General features: G+C 36.0%; 1 protein-coding gene across 3 annotated transcripts in view; it reads right to left on the reverse strand.

The window, feature by feature from the left end:
- The window catches only part of KLF12 (Kruppel like factor 12), a 581,101-nt gene that overhangs the window by 378,169 nt on the left and 177,738 nt on the right, over positions 1–25,194 (reverse strand). For all 3 annotated transcript variants that reach the window (XM_043994967.1, XM_043994966.1, XM_043994968.1), the window contains exon 2: positions 15,267–15,330. In XM_043994967.1, coding sequence (XP_043850902.1) covers positions 15,267–15,299 — 33 coding nt within the window. In that variant the 5' untranslated portion in view covers positions 15,300–15,330. The remainder of the gene's footprint in view (positions 1–15,266; positions 15,331–25,194) is intronic.

Here is a 25,194-nt window from a genome sequence, read left to right on the forward strand (position 1 = left end):
CACTTAATTCCAATTCAGTGCAAGTCATGACATCACCCTGAAGTCATGGTCCTCTTCAACAATGAAGGACAAACAACGGTCTTCTACTCTACCTCAGGTACACACAGAGATGGTTGCCATCAACTACAAGTATTCCACTCCCATGCTCATAACCTCTGAAATGTCTATTGTCTAATAATAATCTTTTATCATTCTACATTTCCCTCTGCCTTATGACCCCCAACTCCATTGTTCTCATTGTGACGTGCAGTCCCTCCCCACCATAGTTTGTTTTCCCCCCCAAGCCATCAACCCTGCACTGTTATACTCCCCTCACTTCGCCATCCCTTGGTGAATGATCTCACTTTAGACACTAACTGTGTGACCCTGGGCAAGTCACTTAACCCCAATTGCCTTACACATTCAGGGCCATCTCCAGTCATCCAATTATATATCTTACCACTGGACCCAGGTGACTCTGGAGGAGAGATTGAGGTTGGTGACTTTGCATAGCCCTCCATCACTGAAATCCTATTGAGAGCAAGTCATTACATCACCAAGATGTCATGGTCCTCTTTGAGAATGAAGAACAAACAACAACATCTTCAACAATGGAATCTCCTGTAAATTATATGTTGTAAAGTCTCAGACTGGGATGACCCACTGGAGAAGGAAATGGTAAAACCACTCCAGGATCTTTGCCAAGAAAACCCCATGGACAGTATAATCCACAAGGTCACAAGAAATTTAGAATGGCTGAACATCAACCTATTAGTGCAAACCATGATTTCCATGAAGTGGCTGCATCTATTTGAATCTGTGCTATTTGAAGATATGTAAAATATGGTAACTGGCTCCAGCCTAATGGAAATATACACTGTGAATCTGAATAATTGGGACCACTTCACAAGATTTGTTATTTGCACTAATCAAGACCTAGCTATAATTCATGTTTAAATGCTTTAAGAGAGCAAATAAAGTCATATAAATTAATTCTATTCCATTTGGTAATGATTTTCATATAAAACTTCCTGAAAATTTCTTTCTAAAGAGATCCAGGTTTTCAACAGTATTTCAAAGGCTTATCCAATCAAGTTAAGAAAATAAAATGAGGAAAAGGAGGGGAAGGGGGAACCACTTCATACCAGCAGTTGTTAATTTTAGCTTTAAAGTGAATAAAGGATAGAAAAGTCAGGAATTTTAAAGGAAATTTTGCTAATGGAATTATATTAACTACTTTGTTCTCTTACAGACTTAGAACGATTAGAAACTATAGGACAACAAGATTTGGTAAGACTTCTCCCCAGGAAAAAGAATCAATGGCCTGTGGGTTTTTCTTTTTTGGGGGGTTAAAGGATGTCAAAGTTACTGCTACTTTTCTGGTCATATCAAAATAAAATCAAAGGCTATAAATAAGGTGAATCACTTCTAAGATCATGATAGGCACATTCAAATACTAAGCATTCTTAGTTAACCAGTTTATGAGCTTATCTTCTTACTCCATTTCTCATCTTGCCCCTTTCCTTACACGGTATGATAGCATTACATTTTATAAGGTATGTCAGATCATTCTATTCCCTTCCTGACCATATCTCATGAATTAGAAGAAACATAAAAGAAAAAAACCTTCTATATTGAAAGAAAAAAAAACTTAGCTTGATACAACATTTGAAGATACTTCAGACCCTTATTCTAACCCGAGTGCTTACAGAATGTGCTTTTATAATAAAACACTATTGGAAGAGGCCATGGCATCTAGGTATCTATTGCACTGATGTCGTGTTCTCTTTTGAACTACATTTCCAGTAAGGCTATGTGTGAATTCCAAATGTTAGCCTTTTAAAAGGATGGACAAAGTCTTGAAAAGAGCAACATGTAGGCAGCTGAGGGAAAGAAGGGAGAGGACTTGGTAAAATCTAAAAAAAAGCAGTCTTAGTGAGCAAGTGATATGGACCCTCTGACTTTTTCATATTTATCTAGAGGAAGTGCTGAGAAGTCCAGCACTATCCCCAAGAACTGTGGCTGGTACCCCTAGGAACTGGTCATATATTCCATTCTCCTGCTGCTACACTGGGGAAACAGGGTGGTTAATGGGAGCCAAGGCAAGTAATTCCTTGTACTTTATGTTGCATTGTTTCACTGATTACATTCTATTTTGAATTAACATGTAGGCTTTGTTGGTCCGGGGGAGATTTGGTGGAAAAAAGGACTTGGAACAATGAGTCTAAATAAATCACAGGTTCATAAGGTCCCTAGAATGGACCTTATAAGTCATAGAGTTCAAACTCATTTTACTAATAAAGAAACAGAAGCTAAGTGGTGAAGTGGATAGAATGCTGGGCTTGGAGCACACCTGAGTTCAAATCCAACCTCAGACACTTACTTCTTTTTTGACCCTGGGCAAGTCACTTAACTGAATTTGCCTCAGTTTCTTCATCTATAAAATGAGCTGGAGAAGGAAATACCGGCATACCACATCTATATCTTTTTTTCCCCCAGGGCAATGAGTGACTTGCCCAGGGTCACTCAGCTAGTAAGTGTCAAGTGTCTGAGGCCAGATTTGAACTCAGGTCCTCCTGAATCCAGGGCCAGTGCTTTCTCCACTATACCAACTAGCTGCCCCAACACACCTATATCTTTGCCAAGAAAACCCCAAATGGGGTCATAAAGAGTCGGACACAAATGAACAATACCAACAATAGAAACTGTGGGAGGTATATCTTCCTGACACTAAGACCAGCCCTCTAATCTATTGTACTACTTAGTTGTCAAGCTGATGATGCAAAATAAAGAGCTATCTAATAGGGTATTCTATATTTTAATGCTAAAACAAAAGAAGCCAAAGGAAAAGAATAATGTATTTAGAAAAACAGAATACCTCAATAACTTAAAATAACAAAAAAAATTAGCTTCAGTATTCAAATTTTTGAATACAGTCATCACCATGCTTATTTTCTTAATCTATGTAGAAACTATTATTTAGATTATTTTGTTTCCAAAAAAGTTTGTTTGTTTGTTTCCTACGTAGAAATGTTTAAGTGAAGACATTAGGGATCATCCAGTTTTTTCTTTTTTTTCTTTTTAAAAAATTGCCTGTGGGGGCAGTTAGGTGGCGCAGTGGATAGAGCACCGGCCCTGGAGTCAGGAGTACCTGGGTTCAAATCCGGCCTCAGACACTTAACACTTACTAGCTGTGTGACCCTGGGCAAGTCACTTAACCCCAATTGCCTCACCTAAAAAAAAAAAAAAATTGTCTGTGGATTTAATTTCACCATATTGTGTGTGTGTGTGTGTGTGTGTGTGTGTGTGTGTGTGTATGTGTTTTAAGCCTTTTCCCACTCACATGCAGAAGTAAGGAGTTTGCTACTTTAAAAATCAGGAAGGAAATTTACTGAGTTCTGATGCTCCTGATATCAACAAACAGGAGTTAAGGAGCCTAACACCTTTGTTTAAGGGGAGTTGGGTGTACAGGGAATAGAAAACTGGATTGAATAGTCATGTTCTCAATATGTTATCTCATTCTTGGGTTAAAATAATCTCAAAGAAAATTGGATTAACTTGTTTTTTCCAATCATATTCCACCCATTTCAATTTTTGAGTTATTATTTTTATTCAAATTGTATCCAAATATCTATATAGGGAACTTTTAAAAAACTGGGTGACCCTGAGATCTACTACATTGTTTTTGTTTGTTTGTTTGTTTTGTTTTGGGTTTGGGTTGGGTTTTTTGGCGGGGCAATGGGGGTTAAGTGACTTGCCCAGGGTCACACAGCCAGTAAGTGTCAAGTGTCTGAGGCCGGATTTGAACTCAGGTACTCCTGAATCCAGGGCCAGTGCTTTATCCACTGCACCACCTAGCTGCCCCTACTACATTGTTTATACAATTTTCTTCACCAAAATTAGCCTCATATCTAGAGTAAAAGTTCCTTGTATATTTCTCTCCTTTATACATAATTTTTTTTTCTACCTAACTGGTACTATCACCATCTGCCACATCTTGGAAGAATAACAAGAAAGAAATACTCTCTCCACATGATTTAATAATATATATATGTGCACATTTTCCCCCTAGAAAATGTAATCACAGCTGCCATCGACGACTGGTGAGGCTTTAAAGAAATTAATCAGTTCCACAGGTATGAAAATAATGATCTAAGAATCCCGGCAATTATTTGCTCAACACATTTCTATGATATTTTTCACTCTACTTAAGTTCTTCCATGAATAAGCATTAATTTCAAGGTATGTTGTCCACAGCAGGATCAACAAATGATTAAGTTAGCTTTAGAAAGCAACAACATTCATAGGAGCTGGAGATGGTGAGTCAACACTGACTGTATTATTCCCACCTAAACGTCTTGCCTCTTTCTGACCTCTCCACTGAATTATCTATACTAAGCTTAGGTAGAACTTCCTTAACAGCCAGGAAGAATAATGATTCTTTGGGGAATCTTGTGGTCTCCTTAAACTTTTTAAGAGGTACTGCTTGATTACTATAATAACTGACTGGTATTTCATCCACTGGGCACAAAGGTAGGTACTTTAATTACAATGTCTAACTTGAAAGAAATCCTAAATTAAATTAATTTGTAAATTTCCCTTAATGTTCTTCCTTGAACTTCTCCTCTTCCCCTCCCTCCTATTCCTTTCCTTATGCCACTTACTTTTGCCTCTAAACACAGGGACTGAAATACTCAGACACCTTCACTCATACAACCTTTATTAGAACATCTTTTTTTTTTTTAAGTGAGGCAATTGGGGTTAAGTGACTTGCCCAGGGTCACACAGCTAGCAAGTATTAAGTGTCTGAGGCTGGATTTGAACTCAGGTACTCCTGACTCCAGGGTCAGTGCTCTGTCCACTGTGCCACCTAGCTGCCCCACTATTAGAACATCTTAATCCATTCATTTTCACTTCATATGTCACTTTTCAATCATTGTTGTATTTGACTGGGAAAATAGAAGGGAGAAATGTTGGAAGAACTACATTCTAATTAACTTTGCCACCAACTACAGAGTTAATTTTGGATGATTAAATGGAATTGAGAGTTTTTCACAAATGGTAATGAGTCTGAAGTTTATGTGATTCTCCCCTCTCTCTATTTTATACTGAATTTACATTAAGGGTGCTGGTGGGGAGAGGGAAGGGACACTTTCAAAATAAGTACTTTATATTACATTTACTATAATTTTATAACTTTGAATTTGTTAACTTAATCTTCAAGATGTTTATTCATAATTCAAAAGAACCAAACCTGCAATTTGAGTGTGCTACCTTGTAAAAGTAGGTCTGTGGTCCAAACTGCAAAAAATGAATTTTATCTGAGAACTAGATCAAGATCATGAACTTGGCATTCATCTTCACAGAATCATATAATTTCTGAGTTGGAAGAAATCTTGGAGGCACACCCTCATTTGTGATAATAAGACTAACATAGAAAGCAAACTGTAATCTTTTAGGGCGGAAAAACTTTTTTAAAGAAACACATGCCTAGCTATAATTTTGTGTCTTTCTCACTAATATTTATCAATCTGATCAAACCCCAAGTTGATCACCATATTTTGACTAGATCACTCTAATTAAACAAAAATAGCTAGGATTTACATAGAACTTTAAGGTTTGCAAAGTGCTTTACAAAAATTATCTCGATTTTACAGATGGGAAACTGGGGCACATAGAGGTTAAATAACTGGCCCAGGGTCACAAAGCTAATAAGTTTCTGAAGCTGGATTTGAATTTAGGTCTTCCTGGCATCAGGTCTAGCACTCAACTCACTGCACAGCAGCTGAAACCTGTCTGGAATAGGCTGACAACAAAAGTTTTCAATATACAGAGAAACATAGGTAAGAAAGGAAGGGGTATATAAGTGTTGATTCTGGGAGGAAGCATCTATAAATTCTACTTAACTAGGAGTGATAATTAATTGAGTAAGCTTTTTTTCCCCCTTCAGCCAAAGATTCACTTCCAGATGCACTTTGGTTTGTCAATATCCCTCTCAAAACTGAGAACAATATTCCAGATAAGTCGTCTGACAAGGGAGGAATAGAGAAGGACTATCACCTCCTTATTCACAAAAGTTTTCTTAACGTACCCCAAAACTACATTAGTTCTTCTGGCCGCCTCCTCACACTAGAGAAACCTCCACTTGCCTGCACTTGTGAAACTGCTTTTTTTTCTTTTTTAACTTTAGTCTAACACATAACATTTATCCCTGTTGAATAACATCTGGTTTAGAGTAAGCCCCAAAGCTTTCATCCTTAAGATCTTTTTGAATACTGACTCTGCAAACACTTTCTTTTTCTCGATGTTCCCTAACCATTTCTTTAATGATCCATACTAGAATTTTCCCCAGAAGAGAAGTCAAGCTCATTGGTCTATTGGTCTTTCCCCTTTCTGAAAATCAGGATGTCCGTCCTCTCATTTTGTAGTACCTCTCCCATTTTTTAAGATCTTTCAAATATCACTAGTGAATTCAGGAATTGTATATACCAATTCTGTCAGTACCCTAGAAAGTACCACATCTGCAGTAGGTGACAAATTCATTCAAGACAGCTCAGGTATTGTCTTATTTTCCATGGTAGAGGAAAGAAAAACAAAATAAAAACCAAGGAGTTCTGCCTTCTCTCCATTGGTGGTTATCATCATCATCTGATCCATTTCAAATCATGCTCCTATTCTTTGATCTTTCTTTTTCTCCCAATATAGCTATTTTTTTAATCCAAAAAGAAAAAAAAAACCTTTCTTCTATTTCTTTTCTTCCTTAACCAGCCTTTTTTTTTCATTCTGAATGTAAGCACCCCTAACATTATTTTTATAGGACCACATCATCCTCTTATATTCTTTTTGGTTTTGCTCCTGTCTCCATCTTCTGCATACCTTTCTTCAGACAACCAATATTGTTCTGCCTCAGTGGAACTGACTTCCATTCTTGAAAATATCATAAAATGGATGAAGAAGAGGGGGGAAGACTGTAACCAGAGAACTAAAAGCAAAAGCAAGAATTTCACCTGGATTGATAGAGGGAGGACTACTGAAAACCATTCCGAAAGGAAAGGAAGAGTGCTTCTGAGGTAGAAGAGGTAGACTGTAGTGGGTGGAATTGGAAGTGAATTTGTGTAATGAGAAACTGCCTTTTCTGTGCCTCCCAAAGCAGAAAACTGTTCTAGGAGAAGAGATAGGTGAAATATAGAAACTAGAGAGAAGAGGGACTTCAAACCCAGTACTTCGGAAGCTTTAATTTTAATAAGGGACACAGAGAGCAAAAAGAAGGATCACATAGGGCTACATCCTGTAAATCAGGGGAAAAAAATTCAGGACAGACTTAAATAAGGAGGAAGAAAAAAGAGGTCAAAGCAAAGCAAAACTTCTTAGAAAGGGGTACAGCAAATTAAAGTTATTAAAAAGAAGGGATACGTAGGGGAGGAGGGAAAGGAAGACTGTGAACTACTAACTTACAAGGTGAGAAAAGAAGAAATAAAAAGGAAGAGAAATTGATGAATAATAAAATAAATAAAAAGACAATCTAAGTAATCAAAGAACTTGAAATAGAGCAAAGAATCAGGGCAGAGAATTGTGGGAATATACTAATACCAAAGTAATGTAAGCTAAATTACCACAGAAAAAATATTCCCTTAAAGGAGGTAAAGGGAACAAAAAAAAGCAAGATAAAAGAAATCAACGAAGAAGACCATATGCCTAACAATCATAACTTTGAATGTGAATTGATTAAAAAATTCAATAAAATATAGAGAAAATAGATAGGAAAACAAAGCCCAATTTATCTGCTATAAGCAAGAAACACATTTTTAAAAGTCACATACACAATGGAAATAAGAAGCTGAAACAAAATTTACTTTGTATCAGGTGAATCAAAGAAAGAAGTAATCATTATGCTATCAGAAAAAAACCCAAATATTCATATATCAAGAAACAAGATAACTACATTAGGATTAATGGGTCATAGGCAATGAACAAATATCAATACTAAATTGTTATATGAACTCACATAGCATCAGAAAGAAAAAGCTACCTATATGTAACAATAACTATAAAAGACTTTAAAGATCTTCTCTCAGAGTTTGACAAATCTAAGAAAAAGAGAAATAAAAAAAATAAAATATAGACCTGAAACACCATGGAGAACTTAGATTTGTAAGACTTTGGTGTCTTCAGAGTGGGAAAATTAAAGAAAATATATATTTCTCAACACCAAATGGTATCTGTAAAAAGACAGGTCATATACTAGAGCACAGATAGTTTATTAATGAATCTTTTTTAAAAAGCAAAAGTATTAAATGTCTTTTGCAGACCATGGTCCAATAAAAGTAGTAACTAATGCAAGAAACAAAATGAAAACTCCCATCCCTAAATAGATGCTTCATAACTATTTCAAAGAGAATTTAAATGATAAAACAATATACTACAATTTCTGGGATGCAGTTAGAGCAGTCCTCAGAGGAAATTGTTTTATCTCTGGAAGTTTCCCATCCTTCCTCTGCTAACTTGAAGAAGTTTAGTCCATGGTGTCCTATGTATCATTCCTCTGAACTCTGAAAGCTACTTTCCTAAAATCTAGAGTGCCTACCAGACTATACCCAACTTTCCTCTTCTATATTACAAACTCTCAGAGGGAATCACCTACTTCCTCCTCCAATTCTGCTGTTGCCCCTGACTTCCAAATGACACATTTCTACCCCTTCAGGCAGCTCCAGGTTACTGAGAATCTGAGCCAGAAGGAAAATTTCCCCCCTTTTTGATCCTTCACAAAATGAAATTATCATTAGGACAAATTAGAAAATTAATAGCTGTTCTGTTTTTGGCAAAAAAGAGCTTTAGTATATGTTTAGATAACTGGTATTCCCCATCAGCACTATGATGTACCCCAGTGTCAGGCTCATCGGCTTCCTGAATTTCTTATTTATTTCTTTTTTCTGTCCTGGTAGTCTGGAGAGAAACAGTAGTGACAAAATTGCGTGTTTTTCCTTCCACGTATCTTCCACACAAATATCTTCCACTCCTTTAGTTCTTAGTTTTACTCATAGAAGTATACATCCTTAAAGCTCCCTTCCTCCCTTTGCCTGATCCTTTTTGTGTGCGTGCATGAATAATGTATTTCCAACCAGAGTCCCTGACCCAGTCAAAAGTTTCATCCTACCTAATGTCTGTGATAGCCATGGTGTCAGATTGGCCATTTTGTAGTGACACCTATAGATATTGTTGTTTATATCCTAAACTTTTAGCGTTAGCGTATAGAGGTTTGAAAGCAGGGATTATACTATTGGCTCTTTTCTTGAATAGCATCTCCTCTAACATTCTGGGCATTTCATTTGCTAGTTATTTGCTTCATTCCTTCATTATAGCTATCATCTATGGTATTGGATTAAGTGTTGATGTGGAGCCACTTTTCTTCTTCCCGTAACATGCTTAACCATAAGTTCTTTTGATTAAATTTGCAAGATACTCAATGAATGAATTCTTACAAGCATCTATTAGATGTACTCCATCACAATTTCATTGTTTTCTAGGTATACTTCATTGCCTCTGATAACTTGAAGCTAGAAGAGCCATTCCTCAGATCCCTTCATTCTCTTTTCAAAGGGAGACCAGCTGAGACTTGAAAAATAGATAGCTGTTACTTGGCTATGACAGAAATACAAACATTGAAAACTCAATGAAAGTCCCTACAGAGTTAATCTTATTCTCTCTCCTGAATGAAATTCTCAGTCTTATTTTTTTTTAAATCTGTATTTACTCATCCTTGTCTGGATACTTAGTAAAGACTTTTATAGCCTTTTATCACCTCATAACAACCTGATGGTCATAGCCTGGTTCCTTTTCTGTGCTTCAGCAATAACTTTACAGTCATACTCTACTTCCTTTTCCTTTTCTCACTAACTTATTTGGTTCACCCATTTGTTTTACTTTGTTAATTTGTGGGGGTGGGGAGGGGCAATGAGGGTTAAGTGACTTGCCCAGGGTCACACAGCTAAGTAAGTGTCAAGTGTCTGAGGCTGGATTAGAAATCAGGTCCTCCTGAATCCAGGGCCAGTGCTTTATCCACTGCGCCACCTACCTGCCCCCTAATTTGTTTTATTTACCTTTCATTTCTTCATTTGCCTGGGCCAATTGCTTTAGGATCACAAGATCATAGATTTAGGACTAGAAAGGAATTCAGAAGCCACCTAATCTAGCACTCAAATTTTACAGTTGAGGGAATTGAGGGTTGAAAAGTCTAATTTTCTTGCTCAAGGTCACAGAAGTACTAAATGACATGGAAGGAATTGGCCTCCATGATTTCCTGACTTAAAATCTAGCATTCTACCCATAATGGATGCAACCTTTTCCTTCTCTGATGGCTTCCTTTGGCATCCTTACCCTTTACTACTCCTTTTCTTCCTTCAGACTAAGTCTACAATTCTCATTTTTCTAGCTCAGCTTATCCTCAGAATGTCCCAAATTCTTTTACCAGATTCAATCTTTGATCTTCTTCAGAAGTCCAAACCACTCAAAAATCACAATTTATTCCTCTTTCTTATTCAATTTAAGTTCTTGTCTCCTCTCACATGCTGCTTTTCCCATAGAAGCAAGAAAGAGAAATTGTATAAGATATAAAAAGGGAATAACTTCTCTTTACAACCTAAATTGTTATATTTATTCACTTTGCCTAATTTACTTGCTTTCAGATCAAAATAAGTAACTTAATTCTCCTTTTGAACTGCCTCTTAATAAAGTTAACTACACTTAGCCTGACATGTAATAGGGCAAATTTTAGGGGAAGTTTAGGGAGAAAAGGAAGTAAAGTTAAAACTCTCTTAAAACCTCGAACCCTATATTCTGTATTCCTTATAATGCTTTCACTGAGTTGAAACAGAAGAATCAGTTCACTTTCACGTGGAAAAACTATCTTATTATAGAGATACATTTAGTTGAAACAGTGTTGGACATTAAAAATCAACTGACATTTAAATAAGAACTATTTATTAGCCTTCTGCAAGACTTAAAGAGATAACAAAGTGTTGAATAATGTGTGAGATTGAGAAACTGGGCACTTAATCATGTCAATAATTATTCGTGTTTTCATTAGCACAAAATTCTCTTTAGAGAGCAGTAGGAAATTATTAGCATTAAAAATAATTTTCAGTAAGCAATGACACCTACAAAAAAGGGGGGTTATTTTAACAGGGATTTTGCAGTTCTACATTAAATACAACTTACCAGGATGCTACTACACCTCAGTAAATACTCTTAATAATCAATTACTATTTTGTCCCCATGTTATCATTTTTTCATTAAATAAAAAATATTTAACATCATGCTTGGAGCATATTTACATTATTTTATGATGACTCTTGATATTTTTTATCCATTATTTATGCTACATCAATACTGTGCCTGAACAAAATAAATTAAAAGCATATAAAAGCTTTGGTAAAGAAAAACGATAAACAACTAGTGAAAAAACATATAGCATCTTCTCCAAATACAAATAAGTTTCAACAGATGCTGGTCAAAATGTTATTGCGACTGCTGACACCCTTAATTGCAAAAGGCAATTCTGCTGCTCAGCCTTGTCACTCAGTCATAAAAGCTGTACTTCTTTGCCTTTAAATAACAAAATAAGATCCAGACTGTCTTTTGCCAGTGGCTGTTATCTTCCTTGGAAACAAGGAAGTTAAGACAAGGGCTGGCAACCTACTACTCCTGTGCCTGATATCACAGGGAGCTCTAAGAGCTGGCACTACTATACCCCACCCCCATCCCATCCCTCCCCCTAGGAGAGAAGCAGCTGACTTCAAGAGTGCTTCTTCTCCCTTCCCTCCTCAAGAGGATGTGCAGTACCTCAGTTCCCTGTTCTCATGGTATCAGAGGTAGTCAGCTCGCTCTCTCTCTTCCCTTTCAACCCTTTACACCCCACCCACCACATCTCATAAAGAAGAGGGAAATCACAATTTTGGCACATCACTTTGAAAATCCTGCCAACCCATACTCTGGGATAATTTCCCTCGGATGAAATTAGCTACCCTTGCCACCCACAGTTAGTGCGGCCTAAAATACTATACTAAATGGTGTGCCCTATAAATGTATTCAGTAATGACTTAAACCACCCCCAAATCCCTGTGTGCCAGGTCAGAATGTTCTTTTTCTTATTTGCCAGAGGAGAAAAGTGAGACATTCAAAGGTTAAGTGATTTGACACAAATGTAAAATGATCCAGAATGATATTCCACTAAGTAGGTTACATACATGCTAACTGACACGAACACTTAAGGCAGCAGAACTATTCTGTCCATATATTTCATTGACATAAGCCATGTCATCATGAAGGACTATGGCTGATTTGTTCAATCAAAAGTTATGCCTGGACTGGTGCCTTAACTCTTATGCCCTTCCCAGTGTGCGAACATCATCATGAAGGAGAAGATAACTAAAGCAAGAAAACTATCTGTCACTATAAAACAGAACATGATTTTTAAAAACCAACAAAAAACCAAAAACCAAAAACCACAACCACCAGCACAACTTTCTTAGAAAGAGTAGCTATTGTCATCTTGGGTTTTCAAATCCAAATGGGAAAATTACCTAACTGCAAATCCACCTGGCTTAGACTGCAGCTCATCAGTAGTAATCATCAAGTGAGGCTTTCAGTATGGATTCTGATAAGTTGCGCTAATGTATATGCATATGTATGTCTTGGATATCTGCCCTAAGCCAGCTGCTCAGGAGAAGGAGCAACTGGGTAAACACACTGAAATAGTTGGAAAGTAAATGGAGTGAAGCCAACACTCAGACCCATAAACAAGAAACCATTTAGGCTATGAAAGCCATGGCAGAGCTACTTCTGAAGAGTGGTATAGACCAGGTTTTATGCTGATGGTTGGGAGAAGCCAAACAGGATGGCTGAAATTTTCTTAGAATTTATTTGTTGTTTTACAATGGCAGATGGAAAAGGACGAAGGTTAAATGCATTAAAGCTGGATGAAGTATGTGGTTTAATGGAAACATTTTTAAGGCTCCATCGAGGTACAGTGAAGTGATGAATTGGGGGCAGGGGAGAGGCTGCTGAATATGAGGTTTTCTCAGCAGCTATAACTGAAATTTTATAAATCCCCAGAATGATGCTAAAGCATCAGTGCCTGTGTGGAAAGGCACAGTAGGGTATTACGTGGATGCATGGAAGGCCTTATCCCACTCCTGATTAATGAGGACTTATACAAAGACCTAAAAGTGATATTCTCAGCCCCTCTTCATTTGTGGAGCAGGTGATAATGCCAACTTCTTCTACTGACAATTTCAGGTCTTCCACTTTTCCCTAAATTTACAAAAATACTTTAAACATCCTCTCCTATATTGTAAACAGGCTTGAAAACTAAACCTTGACGTTTTCTCTTTAAATACAAATGAATCCCAAAATTAACTTCGACTGACCCAAATACAGTCAATCCACTGTTTCTCTCATGGTCAAGGGACATGTTCATGGGCAGTGATCTTAATGTAGTCATAAAAGCATCAATTCCAAACCTTGGAGGGGGACATTCTGATACTACAAAATATGAATTCTAGGTCTAGGTTTTTAATGTCTCTGTGATACAAAGCTCATTTAAATGCTGAATGAGTGGGTTTAGTTGTGATTGTCTAGGATTATTCAGTTCCTAAATATGCTTTCTTATTCAGGACCTGAATAATGTAGATGGGGATTTTCACATGATTGGGTAATATAAAGTCTCTTCCAACTCTTACATTCTAGCCAACAAGCATTTAGTCAACAAGCACCTATGCCAGGCACTCTACTAAATGAAGAACAAAATTTTACCCAAGTTCAAAATAAAAATAAACTGTAATCAATGTATTATCTGTTCTGATATCACCAAATTTATAGAGTATCCAATATGGAAAGAAAGAACAGCAAAAAGCAAAGAAATTGTGCCATTTGGGGATATAAGTATTAAGGAGAATCTCCCTTTCTCCTTCCTTGAAAAGGAAGAGTTATTAAAGTAATTAATTTAAATTCATGAGGCAACCTATTAAGGAATCCTTCATTGTAATCTATTATTAAAAATACCCATAACTACATTCCCACAAAAGAGCAATGACACAAGAATGTTCTCTGCCTTTATCTTCCCATCATTGTCATTATCAAGGAAGTCAGGGATATATTCCCTACCCAGAAATATATAACCTCAGGAACAAAACATTAATGCAGATATATAAGACCATGGTGACAAATGAACGTACCATTAAAACACTGAAGAAAATTTATATTAAAATTATGCATAAAATGAAGAGGAATGCATAAAATTTGAATCCAAGGAAAGTTCCCAGTCTTTGTCGTTAGTAAAGGAACAATATAAAATTTCTACATGTACTTAAATATAGGAAAGACCAGGGCTTAGTGAGGTAGAAGGATTCCAGACACAGGGCATAATAAACTAGACAAAGGTTTGAGGTACAATGATACTGGATGAAAGAGACACAGGGTGGGAAGCAGGAAAAGAAAGGTGATACCACAGATGCTCAAATAAGAAGCACTAAAGCAGTGGAATTCAGATCTTGATTATTGAATATGGTGCCCTTTGACTACTATCTTTAACACTGTATAAGCTCAGATGAATTCAACAACAATGAAGAGACACCCAGGATTTTGCTCACAGTGTCAAAAATTCTTTTTTGTTGTTTCAGTAACTACTTCTACTTGTATAAAAGAAGCATTTCAGAATAATCCCAGATCTCTTAGGACTACTGAGTACAGGTGTAAGAAGATAGCATTTGACAGCAATCACGCGCCATATGGTGCTGATATTGGAACTATGCTAGTAGAACTTACAGTATATTAAACACAGTCTGCCTTTCTTCCCAATGATCAGTTGTAACAAGTGTTCCCAATCCCCCACCCCCAAAGGTTTATCAGAGTTCTCATTCTCAGAAACAATGCTACCACAAGTAGGCACCAATTGCTGACATCTATACTAGAACCTAACGGCTGACTGATTTTCACAGAAACATTTTTTTTTTTTGCTTTTGCCAAGAATTATATTTAAGCAGTTAAAATGAGAATTGTATTTCATGGATTGATTCTTATTGACCTTTGATTCAATATTCCAACAGGAAAATTCATAAAGAAAAATGAGTTAGTCTTTATTTAAATTGCCAAGCTTTATTCAAAAAGAGCTGGCTGATAGTAAGGAATAAAATTCTGATTTGTTCTGAATGATGCAATTTGTTCCAATGAAAATCATGGCATATACTTATTGTTCAATATTTTAGTATTTTCAATAGATTTTACAAACTAACCTTTATTGTTTTTCTCTTCATGTAGATATTCATTCATCCATTTGTTTCTAGAGTCACATCAATCCTGTCCAAAAAAAATATATATATATACAAAGTAAAGGATGAGAAACTGGCATTCACGACAATAAAACCCTTTTATTTTTCATAACCATGCACCTTTATAATGCCTTCAATATATGACATTATTGCTCACTTTGCATATTTAGTGGAATCAGGACTAAAGTGTTCAGGAGAATAATTATCTCTGTATAACCTTATCAATCACTCTAGGCCATAAAGGTATATAATAAAGAATTAAAAATCTCTAGGACCCACTCAAGTTCATAAGTCTAGATAAAGGGTCAGGGAATATGCTTTAGGAATATGCTTTAACACAGAATTTCATGTAGGTCTAGTCTAGTCCTGAACAGAGTATAATAATCTAAAGGGTTGGGTTTCAAGAAAGGCAGGAGGCTGATTCTGTCAAGTAAATGAACTAGAAGGTAATCTGGATTGCGGGTTATCAACAAGCATTTATTAAGTGCTTACTATGTGGCAGACACTGTGCTAAGTCTTAGGGATACAAAGAAAAGTTTAAAAAATAAAGTCCCTTGCCTTCAAGAAGCACACAATCTAATGGAAGATTCTCTCTCCTTAAACAGATATACATACAAGAGCCTTCCTGGAGTATACAGTCATGCTCAGCAATGCGCTATACACATAAAATATTCCATAAATATTTGTTGAATGAAAAAATGAATAACTATTTAGGGATAGTTTCTTGAGAATGATTCAAGAAGGAAGAAAAGTACATGCAAAAGAGAGGGGATACAAATGAATAAACCATGTGGATGGTATGGTTTCATTAGAACTTGAGTGTAAGTCTTGTTTCACTCTTTGTATTTGCATTCCTCACGTCCCTCACAGTGCCTGATGGTTTGCTAATTCTCCCATGTTATGGGAGCAATGGTAAATTCAAATTGTTGAAAGGAAGAAGGAACAATCAATGGATGAAAGGCTCTAAGATCCAATCTAAGATTGATCTAGACTTAATGTAATAAGGAGGAGTGTGGTAGGTTTTTCAATAGCAGAGTGACATGATGAAAAATATCTGAGAAAAAGCCAACAACACAACATCCCCTCCCCCAAACTAGAGTCTAGGGAACCAATTAGAAACACAGTTGCTACAGTACTCTGGAATTAAGGTGGTCAAAGTATAATTTTGGTGATGGCTGGAAACTAGAAAGGAAAGGAAACGGACAATAAAGAGGGGGAAATGGCAGGAATAGCTGATGGTTGAATGCTAAGCATGAAACAGAATAGTTAGAAACTTCTCAAATAGTACCAGTTGGAGAATTAGATGACATAGAACTGTCAAAAAATGAAGAAACGTTTAAATGGTTCCTGTTTTTCAGGGCAAATGCTTCTTTTTGCCTCGAAGGAAGGTGACAAAAAATGTATGGTTTATTCAATATTAATATTAATTGCTAGTAACAGACTGACAAATACTTTAATTTTGACAAACCACATCTATAACTCTGATTCAGTCTCTTAAACACTGAAATAATTTAAATTAAAATGAAATTTTGTGTGATTCATAAAAAGCTGAAAATTCCCCAGAAACACTGGCTTCATTGAGTGCAATTAAATATTGCGATATTGGCACATCCTAACTACTGTAGACTATTTGCTCCATCTTTGATGTATCTTGGAGACAGCCTTTTTGTTTAATCTTTCTTGGCATTATTCGAATTGCTTCAGAATTTCCATTTCATGAAGCAAATTTTCTTTGGCATTCGGTTAAGCCAGCATATTAGACACTGTTGATTTTTTTTTCTTTTTGGAATTGCACTGAGGAGGGGATACGCCTTCCAGTTCTTAGCAGCACCCATCTTGTGCCAATGTCTATATACTGTAGAATTGGGCCAGGTTTCCTGTGTGTGTAAAAAATATGTGCTTCCATGGCACACATCTGAAGTAACTGAGAAAGAACTCACTCATAAGACCATTAAATAAAATGCAGCAGCATTCAAAAGCTCCACTGGATATGCTGTGTAGGGAGAACTCCTTTGACCTAAAACTGTTTTCAGTTCTTCACATCTTTTTCAATTATTTCCCGACTTACATTTCACATTATAAGATCTAATGATTAAATATTGGAAATCACATTTTTAAAACCCATGCATAAAAGTACAAGTATATTTATTTGCGTGTATATGTATGTGTCTATGTATGTGTGTGTGTGATCCTGATGTGTGTTCCTCTATTAAAGCTTTCCTGAACTCGGGGTCACAACCATACTATGATGAGAGATTAGAGTACGAATTGTTTCATGATTACAGTGGTCAAGATATAAGTAGCCTATCAATCATAGTTTTTAAACTAAGTACAGTAGCCCTGCTGAAAACATCAAATGACTAACCTGGACAGACAGGTATTATGTATGTCATATTTCACCATATCTTTTTCTTCCTTTCCAATTTTCACAACACATTGAATCCAATCATGGTTTATAGAGTTAAAAATGGCAAAAAATTTATAAATCAAAGTATATGCATGTGTGTGTATGTATGTGTCTTTGCCTCTCAGTGGATTTGGATTTTTTCTTACCAAAGTAATTTCTTAGATTCCCCAATGAATAGTACATATGGGGGAAAGAGGTGGTTGGGGTTAGAATTCTCAAAAGAAGAACTTCAAACTATAAGGATATAAACATATATATACACATATATACATATATATATATAAACATATAAAAAACTTTTCCAAATCAATCAACAAACATTTATCAGTGTGGTACATATTATGCTAAGTGTGGAGGAGACAAGTATTCAAGCCTTCCTCACAAGAAGCTTATCTGAAAGACACAAGTACATGTGAGTATATCTAGCAAAAATATAAAACAAACAAATAAAATAACTTTAAATACCATTGAATTTGGTTAGGGCACCATTAGAACTTAGGGAGGGGCAGGAGAAGGTGATAAAGGCTTCAAGCAGAACTGAATCTTTTTTTTTTTTTTGCAGGGCAATGGGGGTTAAGTGACTTGCCCAGGGTCACACAGCTAGTAAGTGTCAAGTGTCTGAGGCCGGATTTGAACTCAGGTACTCCTGAATCCAGGGCCAGTGCTTTATCTACTGCACCACCTAGCCGCCTTAACAGAAAACAGGGACTCTATAAGCAGGAGCAAGAAAGGAACGCCTAAAAGGCATGTAGAATGTCCAATGCAAAATCATGGAGACCGGAGATGGAGTTTCCTGTGATACAAAGATACAAAAGGCAGTTTGGCTAGATTACCGATTGGGAAAGGACAAAGAAGAGGGTTATAATGTCCAACGATGGGATAAGTTGAAGCCAAGTCATAAGAGGCTTTAAAATTTATATTTTATCCTAGAAGCAATAGGAAGCCAGTGGAATAAAATGAATAAGGAAGTCATGTGGTCAAAACTGTGCATAAATAAAATTACTTTGGCCAGTGAGGGGGATGAACGAGAGTAGTGAGAGACTTGAGGTTGTAAAGACAATCAAGAGTCTGTTGAAATAACCTAGAACAGAGCATACAAGGGCCTGAATTAAGGTGGTAGCTATGTGAGCATAGAAAGGTCAGATCACTAATAAGAGAAATGCAAATCAAAGCAACCCCAAGGCTTCAATACACTTAATTGATATAGATGAAATGAGCAGGGTTGGAGAGGCTACAGGGATTCAGGCACACTAAAAAACTGCTCTTAGAGCTCTGAATTGATCCAACCTTCCAGAAGGTCATTTGGAATATGTTGTTTTTTGGTTTTTTTTTTAAATGACTAAAGTACCCAAACCCTTTGACCCACAGATCCCACTATTAGGCTTTCTCTCAAGGAGGTCAACAAAAAAAAAAAAGCAAGGTCCCATCTACCCCAAAATATTTATGGCAATGCTTTTGGGGATGATGATTCAGCTAACTGTGTAGCATATTAATTACATCTGACCCCTTCTCTCTTCTCACACAGCCACTACTTTCATATAAGTCTTAATCATCTCTCTCTACTAGATTACTGCAAGGGCCTCCTAGTAACTTTCCTTGCCTCACAACTTGCTCTCACTCCAGTCTATCCTTAATAAAGATGCCAGAATGATTTCCCTTAAGCATAAATGTGACTTTAGGATAAAATGTCACTTCTGTAATTCAGTCAACTCTACTGGTTCCCTATTACCATACAGGATAACATAAATGCCATTGTCTAGCTGTTAAAACCCATGATGAACTGCCCCAACCTATATTTTTAGCTTCATAGGACATTACTCTTGCTCCCACATTCAACAACCCAACCAAAACATCCTTCTCTCTGTTTTCCACACAACACACTACCAGCTTTGGGACTTTGCATTGGCCATGCACAATACCAGAAATGCATCCCTCCTCACTTCTGCCTCCACAGTATCCTCTGCTACACTTTTTATAATAAGCTCTTCCTGATTTCCTCAGCTGTTAGTGCCCTCCTCCCTCCCAAACTACCTGGTATTTATTATTTTTAATTTTTTTCTCCACACATATATTTCCTTTGTGTCTCTTCTACTAGAATACAGGTTCAATGAAAATAGGCCTTGTTTCACTTCTATTCTTATCCCCAGTGCCTAGCAGCACAATGCCTCACACACAGAAGGCACTTAATAAATGATTGCTGATTGACTGATGAATTCTCATTTTTGTGGCTTTAAGATAACGATGAAGAATTCAGAGAAGGATAAAAGGCACATGAAGTACATAAGAGTGCATACAACCAGATGAATCAAGTGAGCCATGACTCCAAAACTGGCCCAATGTAAATGGATAGAACTAAAATACTTCCCTCCCTCCATTGCAGAGTTGAGGCATGATGGGTATGAAATATTGCCTACATTGTCAGATATGCTCACTGGATTGGTTGTTCTTGCTCATTTTTACTAGTTTTTTTTTTTTTTAATTTTGGATACAAAGGATGGCTTACTACATAGGGGAGAGGATGAGATGTTCAGAAATGAATGAGATGTAAAAGAAAAAGGTATCAATAAAAATGAGAGAATTTTTTTAAAAATTCTGGCCAGAATTATGTAATCCATTAACGAAATTTTGTACTTTGAATATGGTGAAACAACCTAAAACCTGCTCATGAGGGGCAGCTAGGTGGCGCAGTGGATACAGCACCAGCCCTGGATTCAGGAGGACCTGGGTTCAAATCTGACCTCAGACACTTGACACTTAACTAGCTGTGTGACCCTGGGCAAGTCACTTAACCCTCATTGCCCCACAAACAAACAAACAAACAAAAAACCTGCTAATGAAAATGACTTAAGTTATACAAAACATTTTAGCACTTCATAATATAATAATGCAATAGATACTGGTATAGATTATGACACAAACAATCCAGACATTAGTATCAAGCATTCATCTTTAAAATGAACAAACCAAGAGATACAAGTGAGGTTACTTTTACACTTCATACCATTTCTGTAAAATAATCTCTCCTGTGTGTGTGTGCGCGCACATGTGTGCATGCGCACCCGCATGCATGTATGTGTGTGTATCTGTAAAACAGCCTTCCTAGGGAAGGCAGAAACTTACTTATTTCTTTGTCACTCTTAAACTGGCATCTCTGGAATTCAATAGGAAAAGAAAATTCCTTTACACTTGGTTTAAAGAGACTAATCACAGGGTACAAAAGATGAGTATTACCTATTCCTATTCAGACTCACAGTAAAACAGGGACTTTAATTGTCCCAACAATCTCTCAGAACCAAAAAACACAGGGCAGAGAAGTGGAACGATACTATTAAAAGGTGATGTCTCTCCACTTACTAATAAGATTACTCCTCCCTACACCACAGAGAGTCCTCCTGAAATGAACTGGCAAATCCCCCAAAGAACACAAGTTTTAATGGCCATTGTCATCATCAAAAAGCATTTATTAAATAGCTAATCAGTTGTGTCATGCTGTGCCAAGTTTTCTGATAGAGGGAGATAATGGTTCCCAATAATTACTAGATAAAGGAAATCAAACCATTGGTCATTTGGATTTCAACAATTTTTGCTTTTTTTAAAACAAAATAAATCATTAATAAGAAAAAGCATACATCATATTTTTAATTAAAAAATTACTTTAAAGAAAAATTCATCCTACCATGCTTCCTATTTTGATAGAACTTCAAAATAGTTAGAAAAAATACCTGCTTCTCTTTCTCTTTGATAATACTGTATAGAGGACTATAAAATGTTCTCTTAGATTCCTTATCTCCTCAGACTAAAAGGCTTCATATCATCAATGACAATGACATTGGGCTTGACCACAGTATACAGGAAAGCTTGTGCTACTAAAGGATCCTATCTCAGAATGGAGATATCATTATATATACACTCTACTCTTAGGCTATTCATTCTTAATCAACTTTTAAATTTATTTCATGCTCTGACACTTCAGTCTACTTAAATACATTTATTGCAGGATCCTCTGGAATTTCCATTTTATTTATTTGAAGGAAGGCAGAGAAACATTTTATTTTAAAGGTGAATTAGGTAATTCATATCATTTAACCATCAACCACCACCAATCCCTAAACAGCTAAGTCCCTTTGCTCCACGTATCCAATTCCCCGTGCCAACATGACAATCTAATTTGGAATCCAACTGTTTAGATCTGTCTTTACAAATGAATGTTCTATTAACTATGATCTTAACCATTTATCAGGATTAATAACAGATCAAGTAATAAATGTTTACATGTAAATGTATGGTAATTGAGTTATTATATATGTATATATGTGTATATGTCAATTCAGTTACCATAAATTTAAAAACCTGTCAGGAGATATAAGAGGAATGTTTTATTTGTACATTTTTGAGATGCTATGTAATAGCTGAATGTTTGGGCTTCTTCTCAGACAGAGTTGAGGTGTACAAGGTGCTTTTTCTTTTTTTTTTAAAGTTATTTTTATTTCATTGAGCTATTTTGGGAACTAAAAGTATCTGAAGGTGAATCTAAAGATTTCTGAAGATATTTGCAATATTAAATGCTGTGTTTTCCTGTCTATTTTGACTTAAAATGAAAAAAGCTAAAAGACAGAAAGCAAGATGTTTGTTGCTAGGTAACAGGTGACACCTACTGTAAGTGTTCTGAACTCATGCAGAATGAGACTGAGGACATGTCCTACACTGAGATGACAGACAGGTTTTCATTGGACATGCATTTTCCTTGGGGAAAAGAAATAGTGTTCAGATGTCATTGCCTTTCTGATGCAGGCCCAAAAAAACCTGAAAGCAATGTGTTAGCTGAAAGTATGATTGAAGTAATAACTACTCAGAGTAAGAGAACATAGCTCCTTTACTCATATTGCAATTTGTGTGTGAGTATATATGCTTTTGATATGAAATCTATGTTTTGTTTTCTTTTGTTTTAACATGAGAAACACTGTAGAGTATTGAAAAGAGACCCTCATTTAAAGTCAGGAAGATGCAGGTTCAAATCTTACCATATTAGTTGTATAACCATGGATAAGCAATTTGAATTTTAGCAATTCAACATATTCTCTATGACAATAAATTACAGATAAGTTGCTAGTCTTCATTAGAGGAGAGAACTGCTACACTTGGAATTCCTAATGCCAATTAAATCACAACTATGAATCACTATATAATTATATTACAGATGAGAATACAGAAAGGTGATACCCGAAAACCTGTGTTACCTCAAAATAAGTCATTTAATTTCTCTGAGGCCAAGTTTCCTCATCTGAAAATGAGAGGTTTTTTCACTGTAGGACTCCTAGGAAACTTTCCCTCTGAAAAATTCTAGGAGCAAATGGAACAATGAGTATGAAAAAAGCATTGCATAGCGGAAAATTGCTATAAAACATAGGCTTTAAAAACAGATAACGTATAAAATTTTTACTTCTTGGCTAGAGGTCTATACAAAAGTACTACTAGTAGTACCACTACTACTACCATCACTACCACCACTACTACTCCTACTACTGCCACCACCACTAACTTTGCTTGTGTATTTAGCTTCAATGGGGTTACAAAGTGTTCTTACTATCTTAAGAAAAACCATCATGTTGAAAAAAGCAAAAATTTTCCTTAAGAAAAGCAAATGTTCTCAATTTATACAGGAGTAAAGTGTTTCAGAGGTTAAATGATTCATCCAAAGGCATATAACTAGTAAATGTCAGAGGTTGGTCTCAAACCAATGCCTTCTGCTTTTAAAACAATCATTCCATCCACTATGCTTTGTTAAAGAAACAGTGTCACTTTAACTCCATCCTTTAGCAAAACATTTTATCAGACTGGCTTCTTAACAAGCAACAACCCAGCACAGTGAGATGATAAAAGAACCAAAGTAAAGGAAAGCCTTGCCCATAAACTGAAAAGGCATTTCATTAAAAAAAAAAAAACAAAAAAAACTGACTTCAATCACCACATATCTATTAAATGACCCCATCCCCCCAAAAAACACCATATATTAATTGGGGGGAACTTTATTCTAATAGGAATTTCATGGTGTTCCCAGGAAAATTATTGACCATGACTACACAGGGAATTCTTGAATATTAAAAAGTAGAGAGTAACAAAGTTAAGAGTGAAAGGGTTCAGGGGCAGCTAGGTGGCGCAGTGGATAGAGCACCGGCCCTGGAGTCAGGAGTTGAGTTCAAATCCAGCCTCAGACACTTAACACTTACTGGCTGTGTGACCCTGGGCAAATCACTTAACCCCAATTGCCTCACTAAAAAAAAAAAAAAAAAAAAAAAAAAAAAAGAGTGAAAGGGTTCATCCAAGATAAAATTCACCTAAAAAGTAAAAGAGTAGCTATTTAAGTTATAAAATGACCTAAATATTTAAATATCATTGCCATTTATACAGAAATATGTATTTTATGATCATTTAAGACTATTAGTTATTTTAAGTATTTTAGAATATTTTCATTCTAAAACATAATGTTTATCTAAATATAAGAACATTTAAGTCTTATTAGGAACATTATAATTTTTTTTTTTTGCAGGGCAATGAGAGTTAAGTGACTTGCCCAGGGTCACATAGCTAGTAAGTGTCAAGTGTCTGAGGCCGGATTTGAACTCACTGTACTCCTGAATCCAGGGCTGGTGCTTTACCACTGCGCCATCTAGCTGCCCCCCATTGTAATATTTTAAGTAAGAAAAAATGCAGTCTTGAAGAGTCTTTATTTTAAACAGACTAGGATCTAAAAAGACTAGGGATTCATAAACACAAAATATTAACCATAATTATACATACAAAATAGATTTCCATTTTTAAACAGATTTTTACCATTTACTAATGAAATTAATGTAAATGTAAAATCAAGAGCCTTTCTCCCAAAAAGAAGTAAAGAATTCAAAGAAGTCTATAAAAGAACTGCAAACTATAAATGATCACAATGAAAACATGTTCCAAATCACTTATAGCAAGAGAAATGAAAATGAAAATCAGAACTAATGTGAGGTTTCACATGTACATCATCCAAACTGCCAAATATGGAATAAAGGTGGGAACAAGTCAATGTTAGATTCTGCTATGAGAAAACAGGCACATTGATGCACTGCTAGTGGAACTAAATTGTCAGTACCCATTGACCCTTCAATTACATGGATGAACATACATATGCCAATAAAGTTGAAAACAGAAATAAAGTCAAATATATTCATATATATATATATATAACCTATACCAAATTACCTGCTGTCTAGGAGAGGGGGGAGGGAGGGGAGAGAGGGAAAAAAATCTGAAATCGGAAAGCTGGTATAAACAAAAGTTGAGAACTATCTTTACATGTAATGGGAAAAAAAATACTTTATTAATAAAAAAAGTCAAATATATTCCAAAGTATTCATAGCAGTAATCTTTGTAGCGGCAAAGACCTAAAGAGGGGACTGAAGTACTGCGAAATGACTAAAAACAAAACAAAACAAAACAAAAAATTCT

Source organism: Dromiciops gliroides, chromosome 3 (assembly GCF_019393635.1).
Source record: "Dromiciops gliroides isolate mDroGli1 chromosome 3, mDroGli1.pri, whole genome shotgun sequence".
Classification (NCBI taxonomy): Eukaryota; Metazoa; Chordata; class Mammalia; order Microbiotheria; family Microbiotheriidae; genus Dromiciops; species Dromiciops gliroides.